Here is a 9,269-nt window from a genome sequence, read left to right as displayed (position 1 = left end):
CGGTTTTCCCCCCCCCCCCCCCCTTACAGAATGAGCAGTGAAATTCTGTTTGGTCCAGGGGATTGTTGTAATTCAAAATGATTCCTGCAAAGTGCTGTGAGTTACAGTGGGGAGCTGCATTTCTGTCTGCACCCTTTTTTCTTCTTTCAGTGTTCCTACTTCACCTTGGTTCTGTAATTGCATTGCTCTACTATTTGGGGATTCTTTAAAAGTTCCTAATTTATGTAGTTTGCCTTGGTAGGAAATAGGACTGTCAGATTCTACCCTTTTCTGTTAGTTTCTACCCTTTTCAGGTATCCATTTGGTTTGATTAATTGAGGATTATTATTTTTTTAAAAGCTGACAGCTTGTGCTTTTCAAGCATGGCTAACTTGTTTCACACTTATCAGGTCGAGAAGTTCACAGGAGAAAATTCACGCCTCCATATATTGCCTCTTGTAATAAACTTCCTATGTGTGTGTACCACATTAGTTGTGGTAGTTTTGGAGTGATGTTAATGATAACATCTTTTTATCGTGCTCTTATTTACCTATAGCTTTGCATAGGCCTTTGTTTTATCTGCTGTTTAGCTCAATCAGTTTCTGCTTTTTTCTCAGACTTCAGGAAGGGTACTTGGTACCTGACAGCTTGTCTGTATCCCTCCCAAGTATACATTTGGTCCAATAAAAGATATCACTCACAAAAATCCTTGCCACTTACCCATTAATTGCACACTTTTGTTCTAATGTATGTGATAAAGAGGGAGTTCACATGGTCTCAAAGAAGAACAAGTTTTATTTCAAATTAATAAATAATGTTTTTAAGGTGATGGGCATTTTAATATTAGCCTCAAGGCCAGATCTCCATTGGCAAAAGATCCATATTAAAGCTCAGCTGTTTTATTTTAAAGTGAATGTGAACTCAAGTAATCCATTTTAGAGGCCAACCATGCTTCCATTCAAGTAAAGCTTCACTTTAATTGGAGAAGTATAAGGCCCTAAGGCCTTAAAAGCCACTAAATAGTGCTAGTACAGTACAGGCAGTCCTTGGACTTATGACACAATTGGTTCCTGAAAACCGTTTCTTAAGTCTAAATGTTGTAACTCGGAACCAATTTTCTCATAAGAAATAATGTTATAAATGAGGGATTGGTTCCTGAACCAAGGCCTGATACCCTATTTTCACTAAAAATACCCCAGAATTTTGTACTTGATCAATTATAGATGAGTAATATAGCTACATTAATGTATTTATATTGTAAATAGCAATCATATTGATTTGGAAGGACTTCTTTGAGGTGACTTTGCTGGACTTTTTGAAGAGTTCTTGGCTGGAGGCTTCTTGGGAATCTTGGCTGCAGGTTTTTCTGGAGTCTTGTCTGCTTTCTTAAAGAAAGTATCTAAGGAAGTTTGGACAGATGTTCTCCAGGGAGATGAGTGACACAGTGAACTTGTTTGCTGGAGTGGCGTTGTATCAGATCAAGCATTGTAACGTTGAAACTGACGTCATAAAGTTGAAGTAGGGTGTTAATTTATAAGCATTGTAACTGCGAAACATAAATGGCGGACTTCCTGTACAATTATATTATGGCACTTTACTTCTTGTAGTGAGTAGTCAAATGAAACTTTATAATGGATAGGTAAAGTATAGAAGTGTAGAAAAGTAGGTCTTGAAGCAACCTTGGGAGTTCATTTAGTGCCCCCCCCCCCTTATTCAAGGCAGGATCATCCCTATCTAAACCATTCTGGACAAGTTTTTGTTTAACCTGTTCTTAAACATTTTGCAAACAACCCTGTCACACAACTAGCAGGCACAATGCCTGAAACATAAAAAACTTCCTAACTTGCCACAAGAAAAGCGGCACGGGTGATGGGGTAGGGGTGGTGGTAAGGGTAGAATAAACTTCTTATTTTTCCAAAGTGTTGGTTTGATGGCAATCTGTTAACAGTAGGGAAGAAGTTAAATGGCACTTTGAACTTTTGTGATCACCTTTCTTTTTATGGTGTCATATTTAATGTACACCTTATTTTAATACTTAAATTTGTTATTTATATTATTACAATGTCTAGGAACCCTCATCGTGGGCCAGGATCTCATTATGTCACACATGATACTAACACAGAAAGAGAAAGATGATCCTTGTCACTGACAGCTTACATTCTGAAGATAAGTTAAGGAAGCACATAGAAGCAGACAAAAGGGGGAGTACAAGGAAACAATGAAATGATAATGGTCAGCATGACAGGCAGTGGTCTTGACAACTGATTGGCTTCTGGTATGCTGCAGAGGAATTGCAGAAAAGAATAGTTTTAAATAGGGATTTGAAGGAAAATAACAAAGTAGTTTTGCAGATGGTTACAGGGAGTTATTTTAAAGTGTTAAGGACCAGAGGTTGATGGTACTTCAGCATGAAGGGGACCCTTTAAAATTTTTGAAAAAGTGGGTGGTAGATGCAGGCATACTGGGCTAATTTGAGGCAGGAGTCCTCTTCTATATACTAAATGAGACATTTATAAGTATGGTAAGGAAGGGGTGGGAAAGTAAGAGCAGGTCACTTACATTTGATGCGATTAAAAGGGGGAGCTGACAGATGTAGAGAGGGGAATGACATGATCGAAGTGACAGGCTGGAAGAATAAGCTTTCCAGCAGCCTTCTCACTAGATGAGAGAAGGGAGAAATTGCAGTTGTCATTCTTGTCAAATTAACTTTGAATATGTTAGCAAAAGTCTACATTGGGCTTTAATTTGCCAATTTTAAGTCAATAGGGCTGGTTTTTAATGGGATTTAGAGGACATATCAAAGTGATGTGATCCAGTTTGTCCCTGAGTTCAATTTGCCTCAGGCAGGTGAACATAGTGGAGAAGAATTCCAGAGAGCAATTTACAGTTTCCTGATGCCATCATCAGGGTAGAATTTATGTCAGCATCAGCATGACTTAGAACAACTTTGGAACTGTTCTAATTTACTTTATTGGCATATGGTGCTTAAGACAAGTCAGTGGGATCACTTAAGCAAGTAAATTCTCTCTAATGGGAGTAAAGGGTTCTCAGTCAGTCCAAGAGAGATTCTCAAGGATGTTTAGGCGCGTTTAACTCCTGTCAAAATAATTTCAATGGGAATTAGGCCCTTAAGCAGAAGTTAGGCACCTAAACACCTTTGAAAATCAGATTCTAAATGATTTGCCTAAAGCCACTGATTTGAGACTGTAGCAGAATCAGGAAAAAGTCCCCCAAATTTTGAAATTATTCCCTACCCTTTTTGCTATAGTGCCTCTTGTGAGAAGATTCTCAGTGGCCAGATGAAAATAATATAGATTATCCTCTTACTGGAGGGTAATAGATGCTCCAGTAGAGGGTGAAAAGAGAGATTTCACTTTTATGTATCTTTCTATTAATATTTATGCATTCTGTTTTATGTAGGTGAAGGAGCTGTTCAAATCCATGAAAGTTCCCTACTTTTCACTTGAACTAGACCAAACTGGTAAGGCTTTTTTTATTTCCATTTGAGTTGCTTGTATGCAAAGAAAAGCTAGTGACAAGCTGTAAATAACTCAGTCTTTCTTAATATTTCCTGTGATTTACTTCCTCCTTGTCTGCTTCTAAGGCCAGTCTTATCTGTCAGTTATGGTAAAGAGATGTTCTTGTGAAATCTGTGAATTGTTTCGTTTCTTCCTGAGAACTGTAGAGTTACCTTTGTCTAGCAAATTAAAACTACAGTACCAAATGGTATCCAGATGGTTACTTTTATTTGTCATGTTTCAATTAGACCAAATTTAGACTGTATTAGATTTCCTGACTTGTTTGTTCCAGGCTCAGTCTTTGATTGTGCCAAGAGACAAATATGACTCTAAGTTACCTTTATACTTCCTGTGATCCAGGGGGAGTCAAAAGTTAAATTGGCCCTTGGCACAGGTTAGAGTAGCCACGGGGATACACTAATTTAAGTTGTTTTAAGCAACAATGACCAGGGATCAGTAGCTGTATTGTGACCCCATTCAATCCAGCCTTGACCTGCATCCCCTGAAATGTCTTGGGTGCAAGAACCAGTGATATAAACCCAAAAAACCTGCCTGTTTTGGCCTTTTTGAGGCCACTTTACTTTGCTCCAGCAGAACAAAATGACATTAACGGGGTCAAAGATGTGGCATTCTGATTCATCAAGTCATCCATGTCTCTGAATTTGGCCCATTGACCGTTTTATGGGCATGTGTGTGTTGTGTCATCTTTGGGAACATGGCATTTAGCCAGAATCCGTAATGAATTGAATTGAATTGAATTGGCCCATTGACCCCAAATCTCTTGGAGTCTGAGATGATACAACTGGTATCACCAAGAAACCAAAAGATTGGTGTAAAGGAAGTAGCATAAGCACACAATTGTTATAGCGTGAGGTGTTTGTTCTTAAAGTCCTCATGGCAGTTACTTTTCCAATCAAATTATTTTATCAAAAATCTTGCTGAAGCAAGGTTATCTTTTGTTGACATTGACTTAATGGGTGATTGCACTTACTGCCTTGTGATATGCAGATTCCTAGCTAGGTCAGCAAAGACCTTTGCCCTGAAATGCAGTTCTTAGAGCTGGGCAATGCATATCTTAAGGATATATGCCTACTACACTTGTGCCTTCTCTCCAATAGGTACTTGGAAATCTTTCTCCACATGGGCACTCCATTTGAGAATAAAAGCAACTCAATTCTGAAATAATTACTTTGCCTACCAGACGTGTAGGTGGTAGAGTTTGTGCCCTGATTAGGAATTCGCTTCTCAGTCTCACCCCACCTCACTTGCTGCTGGAAGGAGGTGTCAGCACAGCTGGCAGCAATTTAAAACCCTGAATTCAGCAGCAAAATAACAGCTGTTGGGGCAGGTGAGGAGGTTAACTTCCTAGATGCTGGCCTCCTTGAGTTCTTCCCCCATAGCGACAGTGTCTTCAATGGCAGGGGGTGAGGTCCTCACTCTCCTGCATCTGAAGCTGGGTGCCCCACTGTCTCCATTCCAGCATTTCTGAGATGTGGCCTTAGTGTAAATGAGAATCAGGACTTCAGCATGTTAGGACCTGAACGTACAAGGAAGCTCCCACAAAATAAGCTAAGGTTTGTGGTTTTAAATCACAAAAGCTCTTTCACACCAACCTCCTTCTTCAGTGTTCTTATTCCATATTAGGTGTGCCTTTTTTGCAGTTCAGCTGATTCCAGTTTCAAAATGGACTACAGCATACAAAGGCATAGTGCAGAATAAGAGTGTCCCTACAGGAGCCTGCTATGGAAAAGCAATTCCAAGCAATTTCCCTGGGTAGATGAGCCCTTTTTCCCTTTTACTGTTCATTTTGCATTTTAATTTGATTTTAAATAATACCATAGGTAGTTTGGTACTTTTAATAAAGTCAGATACTACCTGGTTCCCTGTGGAGGGGTGTGGGGTATGGGGCCAGTTCCTTGTATGAACTTACCTTTTGCTTCCCTTAGCAGAAACAGCCTCTGTCTACCCTGTGGTAGCTCAGAAGTTGCAATGGGGCTTGGGCTCCATCCCTTATCTGCTGGGCCCAGAAGATTTGTCCAGAAATACAGGACCAACAGCACATGCTGCATCCGTTTTAAAGGGGAGCAAACTGCTTCACTTGCTCTAGGAGCACCAGGAGGAATTTGGGTGGAATGAATTGCTGCATGGTTCCCTCTTTACTCACCCAGGACAAGGTCATGTTTTTAAGGCCATAACCTGTCCCACAGTGATGTTAACATGAACATATGTTTAGTGATTGGTGGTAGAGGAAAAGCAGTTTCAGATTTTCCTTAATATTAATTAGAGGTTGCCACATGCAACTTAACCTTTTGTCCCAATAAGCTTTTCTTGGAATTTCTAAACTGTTCTGGACTACATCTTTAGTTGGTGGGTGTATTAATATGATTTCATTGAAGTTGCACTGATTCTTACCAGCTGTGAACATTGTCTCAAATGACATCTGTTTCAGAAAAGGATCCAAATCTACATGTTAGATTCAAGGTCCATTTATAGGTATTGCCCTGAAAGGGTCTGTTAATCTTTGTGGAAAAAAATATTGATTCACAAACTGTGGGCTGTTGTAATTACCGTTAATGAAAGAGATTGTACCGAGCATTTGCAAGAGCTAACATGTACAGAACTACTTTTTTGCTTTGTCATTCTGTCTCTGGCAGATTGCCCAGTGCAGCAAGGGAGAGGCTTCTGACATTCATGACCCGCACACACAACTCTTTAAATTTCTGCCAGCTTTTATGGCTGCCCTGGGGTTTTTGGGCTATGGTTAAGGCTATGAATTTATGACAAAGATCTACTGGTAGTTATCTGAGGTAACTAGAGTATTTATACAAGATCTGTCTTGACCAGCCAATAGGTCTTTGTCAAATTTAAGAGCATAGTTTTAGGTGAGCATTCTTGAGGTTGTTTAAAAGGAATGGGATGGGAAGATTCATGTGTTTTAGGTGTCCACAGAAGGCTGAGGTTTTTTGGTAGTGCATTGGGGAAAATGTTCTGTCTCGTACAAATTATAGTTAGTGTTCAAAATCTGTGTCCTCACTTTCCAAAGATATGTATTGGTTCCTACTCTTCTTTTTCCCCATATTAAAATATGTTAAGACTTCAATTCTAGGCAATTATTAAGTATCAATATTTGTAATGAGTTTTCATCTTCAGAGCACTTTACCATTATTAAACACTTATTTTTCAAAAAAAAAAACCCTTGAGGTAAGTGTTACCAGTTGGTTACAGAGCAGAAAACTGAAGTAGCAAGGTTGAGGCCTAGTTTACAGTAAGCCTACCCTTTTGTATTTGTGTGTACAGGTGTGTTTCTACTACCGGGGTGGGCAAAATGCAGCCCGGGGCCCGGATGTGGCCCGCCAGGCCATTCTATCGAGCCCGTGGGGCTCCTAAATATTTAGAAAATGAATATTAATCTGCCCTGGGCTGCCTGTTATGTGGCCCTCAATGGCTTGCCGAAACTCAGTAAGCGGCCCTCTGCCCAAAATAATTGCCTGCCCCTGTTTTACTGTCTGGGCTCTTGACCTGATGTATGTGCACAGACTAATGATAAGTGTTTTCCTAGCCCTCTGCATGTGAATATTAGAGTTTGCACTTCATATTAAACATTAAATAAGCATAGTATTTGTCCAATTGAATAGTACGCTCCTCTTCCTAATGAAAATTGAGGTCTATGTAGGTTAGTCAAGGTTACAGGAAAAGTCAGTAAGAACTTGTAATAGGACACAAAAAGTGACAGACTCCCAGTTGTGCATGCAGACCTTGATTTTTTTTTTTTTTTTCCTTTCAGTGCTGTGCCAAGTCATAAATCTCTATGATTAGAAAATACAATTGTCTATTTGTGTTAATGTGTTATACAGAGCTTTTCTGTGGGCAGATTTTTCACAATGATGCATGACAACTTTTGCCCAGTCTTCTGAAAAAATGCTCCCCAAAACTGACTTTCATCCTATGAAATTTTCTTTCTTTCCAGTAGGAAACTGAATCACAGGATAACACGTAGCCCTTCATAGTAGAAATGGTTTCTGAATTTGAACTTACGTGAAGCAAACAGTGCCTGTAACATCAATAAATTAAATTGAAGGAAAAGTTTTGAGGGAAGCAATTAAAAGAGAATGACACAAAACTTTGAATGCAGGAGGCAAGAGTTTTTGTGGACAGTATCTTTTATTAGACCAGGTGCATGGTTGGCATAGGTTAGACAAGTTTTTAGGTATAGCAAGGAAGGGTACTCTGATGCCCAAGAACTTGTCTAAATTTATCCCAACCATGCAGTTGGTCCAATAAAGATGTCGCCCACAAACTCTTACTTCTCACGTATTTCCTGGACCATCACACTTACAACATTGCTTCAATACTAACAACATTTTAAAGAAGTTTTCATCAAATGTTAGCATGAAAAACTACTAGTGAGAGGGCTTTTTCTGTTATGCTGAGGCAAAAAGGTAAATAGTCATATTTTTCCTTTAAAACTGAAGGTTAAAAGTTTAATCACAGAATATCTAATTTCCTTGCGTTTTCCCAAATATAGTGGTACTCTGGCAGGGGGTACTGAAATTCTAGCTGATCGCTTTATAGGATTTCCTCAAAAACAGAAATAAAGCAAGTCATCCTAACTTTGCAAATGACTCATCATTTGCCCTGGGAAACATTCCCTTGAAACAGGCATGCAGTTCATGAGGAAGTAGACTACAATTCTTGTGAAACAGAAGGCCACACCTCTAAGTGATTTCAGTTCACAGTGGCAGCCTTCATAAAGGAAGACATCACAGACTCTTTCATACTTCATATTACAGAGAATGGACAGAAGCTGCAAGAAGCACTGTATCAACTGACCTTGGAAACTTCAGTACCAGTTGTATTTGTGCAACAACAGCAAATAGGAGACTATAGCAAAACTTTAAAGGTAGGCAAAAATACCTTTGGGTTTGTTTTTTTTTTTCATTTGAAAATATTTTTGATATAGATGCAGACTTTCTTTTAACATTAAGTAGCTCAGGAGGGATGTATCTTAACCTGGGGTCACAGTCAGGTTTTACAGATGGTAAACATGCATCCAATATTGCTAGATGGGGAACAGCTTCAAGTATATCAGGGTGGGCTTTAGGGACAGAGCGGTGGCAAAGAAACACTTTGTGGACACTAATCAGAAAAGAATGATCCAATACTCTTAAAACATTTTCATGAAATGCTTTCTCCATTAGCTTCTCTGAAACTATCACGAGTTTGAGAACCTTTTTAATGTATATGATGCAAAAAACATTATTCTTAAAGAAAAAATAATAGCATGGCTTACACAAAATGGTCTCAAAACTTTCCCCAAAGTACGTAGTAGAACAGGGGTGGTCAATTATTTTGGCTGGTGAGTCACTTAATGAGTAAATTGAGGACTGCATGCACAAATCTTTCAGAAGACATCATTTTAACAAATTATAAATAAAAAAATTATATACTAATGATCAAACTTCTACGACAATACATTTTATTTTTATTTCAAAAGAATATTTTTGTCCGGATTTGTTTTCTTGAGTGGTATATTTAGAGGCAATTGCATAATAGCTAGAAATAAAGTCTTACTCTTATATATTGGGTGTGTGGGGGAGTTGGGTGTGCAATGTAGGTGGGTGTGTGTGGGGGAGATGGGTGGGGAGGCTCTGTGTGTGTGTGTGTGTGTGTGTGTGTGTGTGTGTGTAAAAGAGGGGCATGTGTGTGGAGGGGCTGCCTGTGCACTAGATCCTGGGAGCCAACCTAGTGTGATGGGAGAGGAGTGGGGGGCAG

At 39.2% G+C, this 9,269-nt stretch overlaps 1 protein-coding gene and 1 long non-coding RNA gene across 3 annotated transcripts in view; one reads left to right on the top strand and one right to left on the bottom strand.

The window, feature by feature from the left end:
• Positions 1 to 9,269, bottom strand: part of LOC109296121 — a 637,130-nt gene that overhangs the window by 551,128 nt on the left and 76,733 nt on the right. The gene's annotated exons all lie outside the window — the stretch shown is intronic.
• TXNRD1 (thioredoxin reductase 1) overlaps positions 1 to 9,269 on the top strand; it is an 81,525-nt gene that overhangs the window by 12,564 nt on the left and 59,692 nt on the right. For both annotated transcript variants that reach the window (XM_019515344.1, XM_019515343.1), the window contains exons 3-4: positions 3,400 to 3,460; positions 8,288 to 8,397. In XM_019515344.1, coding sequence (XP_019370889.1) covers positions 3,400 to 3,460; positions 8,288 to 8,397 — 171 coding nt within the window. The remainder of the gene's footprint in view (positions 1 to 3,399; positions 3,461 to 8,287; positions 8,398 to 9,269) is intronic.

The sequence above is a fragment of the Gavialis gangeticus genome, unplaced genomic scaffold (genome assembly GCF_001723915.1).
Source record: "Gavialis gangeticus isolate Ggan-Ray unplaced genomic scaffold, GavGan_comp1, whole genome shotgun sequence".
Taxonomy (NCBI): Eukaryota; Metazoa; Chordata; order Crocodylia; family Gavialidae; genus Gavialis; species Gavialis gangeticus.
This window is presented reverse-complemented; position numbering and strand designations above follow the sequence as displayed.